This window comes from Notothenia rossii (assembly GCF_949606895.1).
Source record: "Notothenia rossii genome assembly, chromosome: 7".
NCBI lineage: Eukaryota > Metazoa > Chordata > Actinopteri > Perciformes > Nototheniidae > Notothenia > Notothenia rossii.
In genome coordinates, this window is record NC_136905.1 from 15,872,441 (window position 1) to 15,888,485 (window position 16,045).

Consider the following 16,045-nt stretch of genomic DNA (forward strand, 5'->3'; position numbering starts at 1 on the left):
AGATTTTATACTTCAAAGACAAAAGAAAATTTGTATTATTGTTCAAATAGTATGTGATGTTGTGGTTCCTTTTCCATACATCATTTGGTATACTCTGGTATAGAAAAGGGTTTTTCAAATAAGTTTTATAAGTCTTACCTCTTCGATGTCTTCTTTCCAGTTGTCAACATCCATTTCTTGACAGAAAACATTTGTAAGAAGCAGCACACACACTACAACAAGTTTAACTAGTTCCATAATATCAATCCCTGCGTAATTTCAATTAAATTCGTCTGCGTCAAAACCTAACAATTGGATTTACAGATAATATTTGATACGTGTGTTCAGGTAGTCTGCACCTCGAGGCTGGATTGTTTCTGAATCCTCATTCGCGGTGATGCGCGATTATGCCACGGGACTTTTACGCATAAGGTCTTTTACGCACAGCTGGAGTGGATGATGTGGGTCGACTCCGCCAATTATTCTGAGTCACATGCTTCATTTTGAATCATATCTTTGACTGTGCTTAACTTTTGTTTGCCTGATGCCCCCTCTCAGAGTGTAATATAGCGTGTTAGATATGATTGCATTATGCATATTACACAGTTTGAAAAGCATTTTAATGTAGCTGGTCGAAAATAAAATGACTGCTTTACACTGATGGGTATTTAAATGTAAAAATCACACTAGCGTAATATTTCATTCATTATATATGCAAGTTTAGCCATCATTTCAACAGTTTAGTTTCATTTTCAACAGCAGTCCCTGATTTTAAGAAGTAGCCTATTCTATCCTACTTTAGAAGGAAAAAAAAAATCGGATATATGCCGAATGTATCATTGTATGAGAATGGAGTAATGGCAGTTGTGTTATAATTATTGCATTATGATGCTTAAATGTTTTTTGTTGTGCACGGTCACATGATGAATTCGACATTAAGTGATATAGGCTACACACAATATTGCAGAATAAGGCTGTTTTACAACATAGTTGAATACATTAGCCGATAGAGATTTTCTGAGACTATTTAACACCATATGTTTGCTCAAGGCATTAAGGGTCCCTGTGAAGTTTATCCAAAATGTATATAATCCGGATTCATTTGGTGACCATTTGAGATCGCGTTTTCGAGTTTTTTAAGGCCGCGTGTCCCCGTTGGGCCACCGTAGACAGCAGCACGGCCCGCCTCCAACTCAAAAGTCAGTGAGTGGATAATATTAGGAAGTCCGTAAAGCCATTATCAGAAAGAGTCAGCATTCTGACCTTTGACACATAGATACAATCTGTTAAAAAAAGTATGTTTGGCTCATAGACTATTTGAGTTCACAGCCACTCGGCGTGAGCAGAACATGGTTTTGTTGCGTCCAAAGCCCTCAATGTTGTGGCTCGTTGCTGTTGTTCTGACAGCTCATGTGAGTGAAGCTGCAGGGAAACCGAAACTGATCGAGGATGGGAAGGCCTGTGAGTCCATGGACTCGGCGGCGCTCAGCCTCCGGTCCAGTAAAGCCTCCTCCCCGGACGGCCCGGAGCCAGGAGACCCCGCCGCCGCCTTCAGGGTCGCCACTCTGGATGGGGAGTTCTCTTACGAGCCCGGTGCTCAGCGGGGTCCTCTCATCATCCACGCCTTCTCCAACAAGTCTGCCTTCCTGGAGTGTCTGTGGAGCTCGGAGTCTTCCCTGAGCAGCCTGGTGGAGGAGCTCCCCGTCAGCAGCCAGGTGCTCTTCCTGTCGCTGGACGACTCCGCGGTCAGTGACGCTCTGTGGATGAGGCAGCAGCTGCAGAGGGTCGCCATGCGCAGGTGACCCGGGACAGACCTCTGCCCTAGGGCTCTGCCCTGCCCTAAAGCACAGTGATGCGGGGATGTTTTATATATCAAGGGAAGACTGTACAAGTGAACAGATATATTAAAAAAAAATATGTCTGATTATTTGTGTGAAATAGGCAACATCATCCGTTGCAAACATTTCTGAAATATAATTCTTAACCAAAATTATGTTTTTCTTTGTTAAAATTATATAATATAGAGTAAAAGGTTTTTACAGATGGAATTATGGATATCTCTATACAACTCAGAGAAGCATAACAAAAATGATGTCTATGTTTTAAGGAATGCAAATATTTGTATATAAATCAGACTATTAATATATGAACAAACCCCCACTGTTAACACATTTAGAACATAGATATACAAATGTTGTGCTTGTTAAGGCTACTAACGTGTATAATTCTGACTCAGAGTATGATCAAAGTAAAATTCCACACATTTTGTGACAATAGAACGTGAAATAATATGTATTACCATGATAAAGCCTCAGTTAACGACTTCTATTAAGACTATTATTTTTTCAGGGTGTAGTTTATCACAAATTTCAGTTAGCTCAACCCCAACATATTGGTAACCACTTTGACAAACCACGTTTAACATCCTGCCTGTTTCTGCAGCAATAAGGAGGTTCTGTCCAGGCTGCACTTTTCTCCGGTGCCGGTCTTCGCTCTGGGGAACTGGATCCCCAATGTGCTTTACTACTGGCGCTGCATGGGGCGTGGCTGCGTCTTCTCCCAGGTCGTTTTCAAATCCAAAGGTAAGAGCATCATTGGGAGTGGGACTATCTTTCATTAGTGTAATTTATACATCAAGTAAAGACACTATATCACTCTCATAATCTACCTATAACTGCACTATACATGTGTTGCTTTTCCTCAAATAACTTAATACTGTCTTTACTTTGCCCACAATATGGTTGCTTTGTTTTCCGGTAAAATAGGATTTTCTTTGAAGGAAACATCCCTTAAAGTCTCACTGAAATATCCTGTAACACGAAAGAGGCGAGCAAGTTCCTATTTTTAAATCATTTTTTAAAGTTGTTTTTTTCTTCTCACAGAGTGGCACATGCCTATAATCATCAAGAGACTTGATGCCCGGTACGATTGGCTCTCAGTGCGCTGGGATCATAGGACGTATCTGCTGACGGATGCAGGCGACGGGTGTGAACCTTCCCCCTCGGTGGAGGGTGCTCTGGCCTGGGTGTCTGAGGGCGGCTGCTCCTTCTTCACTAAGGTCTGATGGTTTCAGCACATCTATTTAAAACATCTGTCTTGTGTTTGATCACATCTACTTTAAAAATAAAAATAAAACATAAAATCCTTCACTCCTTCCATCCGTCTGAGAAGTGACTCAGTGCTGAAATCACAGTCATACTCCTATTCGCCAGATAACACAAGAGGAAAAAAGGAAGTCTGCAAAGATACATTTTGCCCTTTGGTTTGACTTGTGGGCTTTGGCTTAGGATATAGAGTATGGTCATCCTTTAATTGCAGGGTTGGTGATATGCAGTGTTGTGCTAGTTACTGAAAACCAGTAACTAGTTACATTACTAGTTACTTCATTTCAAAAGTAACTCAGTTACTTTACCGATTATTTACGCCAAAAAGTAATGCGTTACTGTGAAAAGTAACGTTTTAGTTACTTAAAAAAAGGGCTCCCAGAAAAGACAAGCTCCCATTAATGCCCTTATAGCCTTCATTTAAGTACTGTTATTGCATTGGAGAATAATACAATCTGTTGATCAACTTGACATGCATTTGCATCACTGAACTCTGCTAAGCAATGTGGTCTATACAAAAACAAAGATATGTTTCAAAGTGCCAATTTATCGTCGTCAGAGAGCGATTCCGGTTGATACATGGCAAAGGCTTTCACAAAGTTAGAGCCGTTATCAGTAACCGTGGAGGTAACTTTTGTTGACACTCCATACAAAGAGTGAATGTGGTCAATCTCACTAGCAATAAGATCGTACGTGTGCCTACCCTTTATCCTTTTACAGGCCAACGCAGCTTTCTGGCGTTGTAAAGTGGTGGGGTTTATCCAGTGAGATGTTATCCCGAGGAAGCTTCTGTTGTGGACAGACCAAATGTCTGCGGTGGTCGAGATGTATTCCAGCCCCTCAAATGTTTTCTTTAGCTCGCTATCCTTTTTGGTATATTCTTTCTCCAGGTAGTTGGAAAACGTTTTGCGTCCCATATGCCGTGTGCCTCCCGGACATGGTATCATGCTTACTAGCTCCCTGAAAGCGGGTGACTCCACTGTAGAAATAGCCTGCACGTGTTCAACAACATACCGTGCAATGGCTTTATCCACTTTCACCTGACTAGCAGTCCCTCGGTTGAAATCCAGCCGCTGTTGCTTGGGTGGAGGTGGAGGTGAGGTGGCGTCGGATAGCTCTGGGTCTGTGCTCTTAACTAATAGCTTCGTCCCAGCATGTTGTTTTTGCAGATGTTTTAACAGATTGGAATTGCTGTTTTGAGCAGTAGATAGGATCTTTGACCCGCCAAGACACAACTTACACTTAACTAACACATTATTTTCTTTATGCTCGAGAAAAGTAAAATAGTGAGCATATCTCCATGCGGAGAAACTCGACTTGTGCTCCGCCGTCGCCATGATAGTATTGTTAGTAGGCTAACTAAACACAAACACGCCCACAAAGCGTCTCCGCATGTGACACAGGAAGTATCTAAGTACATTTACTCAAGTACTGTACGTACAGTTCTCATCTCTGTTCGCCTCGCTGTTGGCGCCGCTCACCAACGTCTGGGAGCCGAGACTATATAAAAAAAATAACGGAGTAACGCACCATGTAGTAACGGTAACTGAGTTACTGAATTTAAAAAATAACGCGTTAGAGTGTTAAGTATTATTATTTGATGACGCCCTTAGTCTGTGTACTACGGTAGCAGTCGCACTGTTATTCTGTTCTTGTATGAAGGTACGTCCTAATGTGACGTCACTACGTTGACTGTTGTCAGTCTGTGAATAAACTTACCGGAGACATGCTGAAGAGAATACCGAGTCTGATTTACTTATTGTTCATACGCGATTCATGTGCACCCAAGCTTAACAGGTTATGGGCCCAGGCAGAGTTGGACACAAACCGACTTGGAGATAAGTGAGTTAGATTATCGGAAGAAGTGTTACGCGACGTATTACGCGTTAGCCAATTAAGCTAACAAGCTAGCTTAGCAAGTGAAGTATATTAGCAAGCTAGTAGCCCTCGCGGTAAAGTTGGCGCGCAAAAATGGCAAGCAGAGCAACAGGTCTCCTGGCACCGCAGCTCTTATTCAAAGGATGTGAAGATAAGTATGACCTTTGGGAAACAAGATTCCTAGGCTGCTTACATACTCTGAGGCTAAAAGAGACTATCTTACATGAGCCCACCGGTGCTGATCAAGAACAGCTAGATGCAGATAGAAGGAAGAATGCTGATTGCTATGCTGAGCTAATAAGGCTGATAGATGATAAGAGCCTGTCGCTAATAAGACATGAGGCCGCAGATGACGGCAGGAAGGCTCTGAAAATACTGAAAGAACATTATTCAGGGAAAAGCAAGCCGAGGATAATAAACTTATACACGTCGTTAACGAGGCTGCACATGGCAGACAACGAGAGTGTTACCGACTACATGATAAGGGCAGAGAACGTGATTACAGCCCTGAGAGATGCAGGCGAGACCATGAGTGATGGACTGACCATAGCCATGATACTAAATGGGTTACCAGACTCCTTCAAGCCATTCGCCGTCCATGTAACACAGAACGAAGATAACGTTACGTTCACAGACTTTAGAAGAAGATTAAGGGTCTATGAAGAGTCGGAGAAAATGAACACAGCAGAATCCACAGATAATGTGATGAAAACATGTGCAAGGCAAGGCCGAGGCACCAAGACGCACGCTAGCAACAGAAGAGATGAAGATGCCAATGTGACGTGCTACAAGTGTGGAATAAAAGGACACATATCAAGAAAATGTTTTCGAAAAGTGTGGTGCGGTAACTGCAAAAGGAATACACACGATGAATCACTCTGTAAGAAAAAGGGGGGAGAAGATGGTGCCAGAAAAGTCGCAGAGGAACAGAATGGCGACCAAGACCATCTCTTCAAGGCCAAGCACACAAAGAGCGGGAAACCACCAGACAACGTGAAGATGAAAGGCATCATGGTGGACGCAGGAGCGACATCCCACATCGTGAACGACATCGGAAAGTTTAAAAGCTTCGACGATTCATTCCAGCCCGAGTCTCATTCAGTGGAGTTAGCTGACGGGACCAAGTGCAATGGAACAGCACAGAGAAGAGGAACGGCGGTGATATGTCTATTAGACGACGCCGGACGACAACACAGAGCACAGCTACGGGATGCACTGTACATGCCCTCATACCCACATGACATCTTTTCGGTGGCAAGAGCAACAAACGGAGGGGCGACAATCACCTTCAAGAAAGGGGACAGTCACATGGTTACCAAAGACGGCAGCAGGTTTGACATCCATGAAAGTGTAAATTTGTATTACTTACCAACTGTTGAGGGGAATGTTGACCAATGTAAAGGGTGTCACGACATGCAAACTTGGCATGAAATTTTGGGTCATTGCAATTACGAAGATGTACAAAATTTACAAGGTGTAGTGAAAGGCATGGAGATAAGAGGAAGTGCAGTCAAACCAGCTCAGTTGTGTGAAGTGTGTACACAGGGCAAGTTCACCCAAACGAGAAATAGGGAGCCAGACAAAAAGGCTAAGATGCCCTTAGAACTAGTCCACACAGACTTAGCCGGTCCCATGTCAACACCAAGCATAGAAGGGCACAGATATACACAGTCTTTTACAGACGACTACTCTGGTACTAATTTTGTGTATTTTCTAAGGTCCAAGAGTGATACAGTGCAGGCCACAGAAAGGTTCTTAGCAGACATAGCACCTTACGGAGAAGTTAAGTGTATCCGTTCAGATAACGGCACTGAGTTTACAAGCCGAGACTTCCAGGCACTGTTAACCAAAAATAGGATTAGACACGAGACGTCTGCACCCTATTCACCCCACCAAAATGGTACAGCAGAGAGAGGTTGGCGAACTCTCTATGATATGGGCAGATGCTTACTGATAGAAAGCAAGTTACCAAATAAACTATGGAACTACGCCATACAGACAGCAGCTTATGTAAGGAACAGGTGTTACAGTAGGCGCACAAAGAAAACGCCATACGAGCTGTTCACAGGCAAAGAACCAAATATATCCAAACTTCAGAAATTTGGGTCAGTGTGTTTTGCTTACAAACAAGAGAAGGGAAAGCTCGACCCTAGGTGTGAGCAAGGTGTTTTCATAGGCTATGATAAAAATAGCCCAGCTTACCTGGTGTATTATCCAGACACAGAGAGGGTCCAAAAGCACAGATTGGTAAAATTCACAACAAAGGGGGATAAAGAAAAGGAAACACAAACACCAGAGTCATACAATGAATATGGTGATTGTGATGTACATCCCAGGGTCAAGGACAGCGATGAAAATGTTGTTGATGAATGTGATGTGGGAAATGTGCCAGGTCAAGATACTCAAAGTGGTGCTTCTGGGACTTTACCTGAACAGACTGAACGTACACAGCCGGGTAAAGTCACCGAGACTCCAAACAGAAAAAACCCACCCAGAACCAGGAGGAGACCAGCTCACCTACAGGAGTTTGAGACTGACGATACGGAGGACAAACTGCAAACATGCATGGATTTTTGTTACAGAGCAGTATGCGACATTCCTCAAACCTTCCAGGACGCCATAGCGTCACCCAAATCAAGGCAGTGGAAAAATGCCATGAACGAGGAGATGAGATCACTGGAGGAGAACGAGACCTTCAACCTCACCCAATTGCCACCAGGCAAACGGGCAGTGGGGGGTAGATGGGTCTACCCACTCAAGAGTGACATTGATGGGTCAGACAAGTACAAGGCGCGATTTGTAGCTAAAGGCTACAGTCAGAAACCAGGAATCGACTATGATGAGACATTCTCACCCACAGCTGATATGACAAGTGTAAGAGTACTCATGCAAAAGGCAGCACAGGAGAACTTAATCTTACACCAAATGGATGTTAAAACAGCCTATTTACATGCACCCATTGATTGTGAAATATATATGACACAACCAGAAGGTTATGAGAAACAGTCAAAAACAGGTGAAGAGTTAGTATGCAAGTTGCACAAATCTCTCTATGGTTTAAAGCAGTCAGGCAGAAACTGGAATGCTATGTTACATACATGTTTGACTGAAAATGGTTTTGTACAAAACCCAGCTGATCACTGTGTGTATACAAGAGAAAAGCACAGCGAAAAGGTAATCCTAATAATATGGGTTGACGATCTCATTATAGCAGCCAGCAACGAGGGTGTATTGGAAAGTGTAAAGGGGATGCTCACTGAAAGGTTCAAAATGAAAAACCTGGGAAAGTTGAAATATTTCTTAGGTATAGATTTTGAGCAAACAGAAGGTCAAGTCAAAATGTCTCAAAAGAGATATGTGAGCAAAATACTGGAGAGATTTGAAATGCAGGATTGCAAGTCCAGAGACACACCATGTGAGCCAAAACTAGAATACACAGCAGACGCTGAAAACATTAAAGAGCCAAGAAAGTACAGGGAGGCAGTAGGAAGTTTAATCTACTTGTCCACATGCACTCGACCAGATATATGTTTTGTGGTCAGTAAACTATCTCAGCACTTTGCTGAACCAACTGAAGAGCACTGGAACACAGTAAAACATGTGTTCAGATACCTTAAAGGTACAGCAGAACAGGGGTTATGCTTTAAGAGAAATGACACAGATAGACTAGGTCTGAGAGTGTACAGTGATGCTGACTGGGCATCAGACGTAACAGACAGACGTAGTACATCAGGATATTGTGCCAGTCTCAGTGAAGGAAGCTCCTTGATCTCATGGAAGGCAAGGAAACAACCTACGGTTGCACTATCTACCTGCGAGGCAGAGTACATGGCCTTAGCATCAGCCATACAGGAATACATCTACTTAGAACAATTACTCAGAGGTATAGACAAATACAAATATGCACAAACAAAGGTGTACGAAGACAACCAAGGTACTATAGCACTAGCCAGAAACCCAGTAAACAGGCAAAGGTGCAAGCACATTGATATTAAGTACCATTTCATAAGGGAGACTGTAAATAGTGGAAAGGTAATTTTGGAATACTGTCCTACTGAGCAAATGATCGCTGATGTGATGACAAAACCAGCCACCAAAATAAAGCTAAAGAGGTTTGCTCAGGATATGTTTGGCACCTAGAAGGGCAAAGAGTTAACATAGTTAAGGTAAAAGAAAAAGAAGCCTTATTTTGTTTTGTTCTCAGGTAACCCAGTAAGCTAAGAGCGAGTGGGGGTGTTAAGTATTATTATTTGATGACGCCCTTAGTCTGTGTACTACGGTAGCAGTCGCACTGTTATTCTGTTCTTGTATGAAGGTACGTCCTAATGTGACGTCACTACGTTGACTGTTGTCAGTCTGTGAATAAACTTACCGGAGACATGCTGAAGAGAATACCGAGTCTGATTTACTTATTGTTCATACGCGATTCATGTGCACCCAAGCTACTAGTTACTGCCAAAAATAACGGCGTTACAGTAACGTGTTACTTTGTAACGCGTTAGTCCCAACATTGGTGATATGTAATTAACACTATTCAAACCACCAAATATTTTACAAGTGTTGCAGCTTTTTCAATGTGACGTGAATTGCTGTTTTTTCTGCTGTTCTCTACATTCATATTGAAAATCCTTAGATTAAATATTAGAGCTTTTTGGGCAAAACAAGCTTTTGAAGGAATATCCTTAACTTGGGCTAAATGCAATCTGCATTTCTCACAAACCTTTAATGAACATAATCAATAGAATAACAAACAGAGTGAAGTGATAATAAAAATAGCTCTCTGTCTCAATCCTGCTGCTTTTCATTATTTGTTTCCTCCTAACCTGTTTTTGTAAACACACAGGAAGTATTGACCTTTATCTGATATGACTTCATTAACTCTGACCTTCCAGGTGCAGAGCATGACTAAATCCAACGCCTCCGGTGTCCTTGTCTACACTCTGCCCGGTAACCCGATCCAGGACATGAACTGTGTCGGGGATGAGTGCGACACGACGCTGGGCATCCCTGCTGCCATGGTGCATCTGGAGGTTTCCGTCGCCCAGGCGCTCCAGTAAGGCCGAGTCACCAGGAGGATTAGACGCTTCCTCACATTCATGATTAACAGCCTTGAACATAGATTAACTGAACACTTTAAAGGTTGAAGCAATTCATCTCTTAAATCTGTTTGCTTCCTCTTTAATTAATGAAGCTGCTGTCACAACTAAAACCAACGTTTCCAAAATAATTGATAAGCTCTTCAGGGGGAAAGTGTTGTCTCCTAAAAATCATCTTTCCATATCTCTCTGGATTTGAATTATCTGCTGATTTAGGCTCATTGTAAATTGTTTGAAAGTTTGTACCATCATGTTTACATTTGACATCTTTTTTGAATTTGTCTTTTCTAGGTTTGGACAGCCGGTGTTTGTGTCCTTCCAACACACTCCGTCCCCAAACTTCTTCATCAGTATTGACCATCAGGGGCTAATGGCTGAGATGGGCTGGTTCATTTACCCCTCATTCAGCTTCATCAACTGGCAGGCACAGTGGTAAGGACACAAATGAAGGTCTGAATGGATACATGTCATGTTTATATTCACTCAAATGATCAGAATAATGTATCTGCACTTCAGATGATGAGGGGATTCCCTGAGGGGAAAGTGTTGAGCGGCTTTTTGAATGTCTGTTCATAAAGAGCTTGAGAATCAGGCAGGTAAACTAGGAACTGCAGACAGAGATTATTATTATTAGAGATCGTAAAGTAAAATTGTACAAAGTGCAAACGGCAAATATGTTCAGTATAGTTTAGTAAGTCTCTTGAAGTAATCTCTAAATGTATAAATAATACACAATCTAATTATTCAAAGTCTTAAAACAAAATGTCTACCATTTTTTCTATAAATCAATGTTTTTCAGAAATGTAAAATTGAGGTGTATACCTTCCATAGCAGTAACCGTTTCCATGTGCGAAAAGTAAATGTTGACATTTATCTTTTTTTTCTCTCTTTCAAGGTTTGATTTTTATGCAGATCTTCAGACCAAACTTCAAAGTCCTGCAAAGATTATTTCAGTCTTTGACAAAGCCCTAATGCATGGGGAGAAAGGAGCAGTGGCTACAGTCGACCTGCCGCTAGGTAACCCCAGCAACTATATGTAGGACTGATGCTATTCCTCAAGTTCTGGTTTCCAGTTGCACAGTGAAATGAAGGGAAACTAGAAATGTGCAAAGAATCTTACCGTTTATTGCAGGTTTTACGCATTTGTCTGTGTAGCTGTTGTATGCGATGGCTATCAAATAGATTTAAGTCTAACTTTGATGATAAAATCAATTTTATGGGATACTTTTGTCCAAAGCATCGATTGGAGACCGTTCAAAACAACTGACCCTGTTCTGCGAGACAAAATGAGCGTTAAAAGTAAAAGGAATTAGGAGCATCAGTGTGAACAGTTATTGCAGCCCAAGGGGAACCTTAGCAATGTAATGACCCAACATTTTTCCATTATGTCTTTCTGCAGCCTTGTCAAATTTTGACAAGCTGGAGCTGGACGCGTCTCTGTCGTGTCCCGGCGGGAGAGACTCGTCCTGCGCTCACTGGGATCACACAGTGCAGCTGTTTGTCTGCTGCGATCCCCTCGGCCCGCACTGCAACATGGAGCTCGGTCGATGGATCACAGCCTTCCGCAGGCAAGATGCTGATAGAAAACAATCGGATGGCATGAATACAAAAGATGATCATGAAAATGACTATTCATATCTGTTCGTCACTTGTCACCGGCTTGAGCTTCAATATCAGGATACATAATAATAATAATAATAACTTTTATTTATATAGCGCTTTTCAATAACCCAAAGTCGCTTACAAAAAAAATTAAAAGTACAGAAAGGGGGTGAACAGGCAGAAGACAACATATTGGACAAGAAAATTGAACATGAACATTACATGAACAGGCAGAGGACAACACAGGGGGGGAGCAAGCATAGGACAACGAGCAAAAGACAACATAATGGAAAAGAGGAAAGAAAAAGTTGATGAATGTATGAATAAGAGATGCAGCGTGGGGTGAATAAGAGATACAGCGTGGGGTGTGAGTGAAGTCAGTGGGTTGGGGGGTAGGGTAAGTTGAAGGCTTGGGAGAAGAGGTATGTTTTCAGCTGGGTTTTGAAGGTAGACAGTGTGGGAGAGTGGCGGACAGATTGGGGGAGGGAGTTCCAGAGGCGGGGTGCTGATCTGGAGAATGCTCTGTTGCCAAATGTTTTGAGTCTTGATGGTGGTACTGTGAGGGAGAGAGTGGAGGAGGATCGGAGGGCTCGGGGGGGGTTGTAGGGGATGAGGAGGTCAGAGAGGTAGGGGGGGCTAGGTGGTGAAGGGCTTTATAGGTGAGGAGGAGTGTTTTGAAGATGATGCGTTGTTTGATGGGGAGCCAGTGAAGAGAGCGGAGAACGGGAGTGATGTGTTCACGGGTCCGGGTGTGGGTGAGGAGGCGGGCAGCAGAGTTTTGTACCATTTGGAGTCTATGGAGGGAATGGGAGGAGATGCCAGTGAGGAGGGCGTTGCAATAGTCGAGGCGGGAGGTGATGAAGGCATGGATGAGGGATTCAGCAGCACGGGGGGGGAGGTAGTGTTTGATTTTGGCAATGCGGCGGAGGTGGAAGTAGGAGATCTTGATGATGGAGCTGACATGGGGGTCAAAGGAGAGGGTGGGGTCCAGGATAACGCCAAGATTGCGTGCCAGGGGGGAGGGGGTGATGGTCGAATTCTCAATGGTGAGTGAAATGGGTCCTGTTTTATTGAGGGTTGATCTGGTGCCTATGATGAGTAGCTCTGTTTTATCACTGTTGAGTTTAAGGAAATTGTGAGTCAGCCATGTTTTTATTGAAGAGATGCAGGTTTCGATATGGGTGAGGGGAGGGTTGTGAGGGGATTTGGTGGTGATGTAGATCTGGGTGTCATCGGCGTAACAGTGGAAATCAAGGTTGAGGTTGCGAATAATGTGACCAAGGGGGAAAAGATAGCAGATGAAGAGGAGGGGGCCGAGGACTGAGCCCTGGGGGACCCCCTGTGTGACTGGGGAGAGGGCGGATGTGTGGCCAGAGAGGGAGATGAATTGTTGCCTGTCGGTGAGGTAGGAGGTGAGCCAGTCGAGAGCGGAGCCCTCAACACCCTGTTGGCGCAGCCTTTGTAGGAGGTATTTACATGTATTTATTATCCTTGCAAGAATGGAAGTAGTCATCACACACAGAGCTGCAGTATACAATGTTTAGTTTAGATTAGCTAAGGCCCACGTCAGAAATGATCATGCTTGTCATATGTCTGTCTCCATAGAGGCTGAATCATCATTTTAATCGTTGTCACAGAGCTATCATATTCCTAAAACAGTACGTCCTGACGCTCTTCTAGGTAATCCTATATCCTGTTACGTACACGGCTACAGTTGGGCCTTTGTTATCATGATATTGGAAGAGTACATTCAGTATTTTCACAACAATATCAATAATCTACAGCTTTTGTGGTTTGTTAAAAGAAAAGAAAACATTTATTTAGCTTCATGGTATCTAAACACAATGGTATTCAATTTCTTTCAAATATGCCCATTTCCCAAAATGTCAAAGTATTCCTCTTAAATACCAGCCTGTTTTTTTCTGATATGTGTGATTTGATGGTTCTGTATTTTTTATTTTTCCAGAGGTACTGGGCGCTGGCTGACAGACGTGTCTCCTCTGATCCCCTTGCTGGACGGCAACAGGTGTACCCTCACCATGAAGACGGTGTGGTGGGCGATGCCGTGGATCGCCTCCCTCAACCTGAGGTTGAGTGTCAGCAACAAGACAGGTAGAAAGTGTCATTACACAGTGAACCTTTTTAATTGTTGCTCAATCTGAGGAGTACAGAATTGTTTTTCTTACAGGATGTGGTTAGTGCAAACGGTTAGAAGGAACCGAAGGAAGGAAGCATTCGTGACTCATGATTTGTTTCAGGAACATCAAAAATCTAAAAGATCCAATATCTTGGGCTAAAACTACGTGCATCTTGCACCCTCGTTGTCAGAACTAACACCAGCTATGTGTTTTTTTGAACACCAAACTATCAGCTCAGTGTGGTCCCATCCCACTGTGACAATGGAGAGCTGCCCTCTGACATAAAATCACCACCGAGCACTTTCTATCCATTTTGTCTCTCTGCTGGATCTTTCAAAAGTAGAGTGCAGGAATCTCTCTGCAGGAAGGAACAGTCTGTTACTGGAAGATGTCTGGATAAAAGTGACAAACTTAGTTTCTGGAAATACTTTGAATCAGCTTCCTTAAAAACAGAGTGCAGCCTGTATGTTTTAGGACACGTGATGTTTTGACAGGAGTCTATTGGGCATGATTAGAAATTAGATTTTAGATTATGAATTTATTTATTTTTAAATTAAATTTGGTAAGATGCACATTTTATGCCCAAAAACATATTTCAGCACTTTACTTGTTTTAACTGTTTACATCCCAAACAAAAATGGTGTATTTACTGACTTTTGTTTTTGGAAAGCATGAGTTATTAGTAACTTGGCAGATTCAGAGTAATACAAATGTTGTCAATAAATAAATCATCATCAAAATATATTAATTTTGATAAAGATAAGACTTTGATGATTCCTTTGTGAAATGCACAAGCTACCTGTGCCAGCACAACACCAACCAAAAACCCTTACCAAAATATACACCTACTCTTCTTCAAAGTATATTTGGATGCTTATTATTTCATCTTGAATAAAGGAATGTTACTTGTAAAAGAGTATTTCTTTACTCTGTGGTTTTGCTAGATCAATACTTTATCACCTCCTAGTATTTTGTAAACATTTTAATTAAATGCAAAGCATTTTGTGTTGCAGATTATCGTGCACAGACACTCCGCCCATTCAGAGTTATGGCACTGTACAATGGGGGAACCTTTGACAAAAATTACAACAAAAGATTTAAGCCAACCGAAGTCCACATCCCAGCATCAACCAAAAAGGTAACAGATCTGATGCCGATCATTATTAACTATTTATATATTTCCTGTCCGTCAGCTGCTGTGTGTCTGTCCTCAGGTGGAGTTATACGCCATCATCACGGCTCACGGCTACGATGACAACCACTGTGGAGAATTTTGCGTCACCTCCCACAACTTCTTGATCAACAATGTTTTTAACAACACACTCATATTCGATTCTGCCGGTAAGGAATATTTTAAGGAACATTTACTGAAGGTAGTTGACAAACTATCCTACTTTGAGTTCCATTTAAATTAATGTATTGTCCTTTTTCATATCTGTTTGGCGGGGAACCATTAGGATCACCTTTGGGCTGCACCCTGAGAGTGAAAGAGGGCGCGGTACCAAACGAGCACGGCACATGGCTGTACGGACGAGGAGGATGGTGTGATGGACTGCAGGTCGACCCCTGGAGGACGGATATCACCACACAGGTACGGCCCTTGATAAAAAAAAATAATGAACTGCTGATTCTATATATATTTACTGAGTGTGTGTAACCTCATTGTTTCTTTCCTCTTTCAGCTGAACATGAGCGAGTTTAATTCAAACACGATTGTCTACTTTGGCTTGTTCAAAGGAAAGGATCCTAATCCATCTAAGGATCCTGGATACATCATCATGACTTCACTTCTTGTCTTTTACAAATGATGCCAATCTGGAAAACTTCAAATAATGAATGTAACACTGGATGTACGATCAAAGTCAAATATAGAAAGTATTTTTTTACGGTTTTTATTACTGTATCCATTACTTTGTCTCTGGTTTTATTAACTTGCTGGACCGGAGGTTATCTACAGGCTTTCAAATGATAAAAACAGCACTCATGGAAAATATCACCTACCAAGCTCTCGCCCAGCCCGGTCATTCCACTTGCATTTTATCTCAAGATGTAACCCTACGTCACCACCAAGAAGCCTTGCAGCTGAGTAGGCCCTCCATGTGCTTGTTATGCTTTAAGCTGAAGATGCATTGTTCTGAGAGCAGCCGCCTCTCCTCACTAATTACATGTAATCATGTCCAACTTGAAAGTTTGAGGTGATTCAAGTGTTTCTCAGTCATCTTCCTGCCATTTTGTTCTTTTATTTTAC

At 42.4% G+C, this 16,045-nt stretch overlaps 1 protein-coding gene across 1 annotated transcript; it reads left to right on the forward strand.

The window, feature by feature from the left end:
* The first annotated feature begins 1,152 nt into the window (after positions 1–1,152).
* On the forward strand, positions 1,153–15,707 carry LOC307046531 (uncharacterized protein). Its single transcript, XM_079692921.1, has 12 exons — positions 1,153–1,777; positions 2,422–2,561; positions 2,862–3,037; positions 9,854–10,014; positions 10,349–10,489; positions 10,953–11,074; positions 11,457–11,625; positions 13,626–13,771; positions 14,811–14,935; positions 15,012–15,138; positions 15,255–15,388; positions 15,480–15,707. The coding sequence occupies exons 1-12, from the start codon at positions 1,329–1,331 to the stop codon at positions 15,603–15,605; spliced, it is 2,016 nt and encodes a 671-aa protein (XP_079549047.1). The 5' UTR covers positions 1,153–1,328; the 3' UTR covers positions 15,606–15,707.
* Positions 15,708–16,045: the final 338 nt, after the last annotated feature.

What these genes read in the sequence shown, in the direction of transcription:
- LOC307046531 (XM_079692921.1), top strand. Translation starts at nt 1,329, where the DNA reads ATGGTTTTGTTGCGTCCAAAGCCCTCAATGTTGTGGCTCGTTGCTGTT. An exon ending in TCCGTCGCCCAGGCGCTCCA is followed by an intron (nt 10,015 to 10,348) that starts GTAAGGCCGAGT and finishes TGTCTTTTCTAG; the next exon opens with GTTTGGACAGCCGGTGTTTG. An exon ending in GGACGGATATCACCACACAG is followed by an intron (nt 15,389 to 15,479) that starts GTACGGCCCTTG and finishes TTCCTCTTTCAG; the next exon opens with CTGAACATGAGCGAGTTTAA.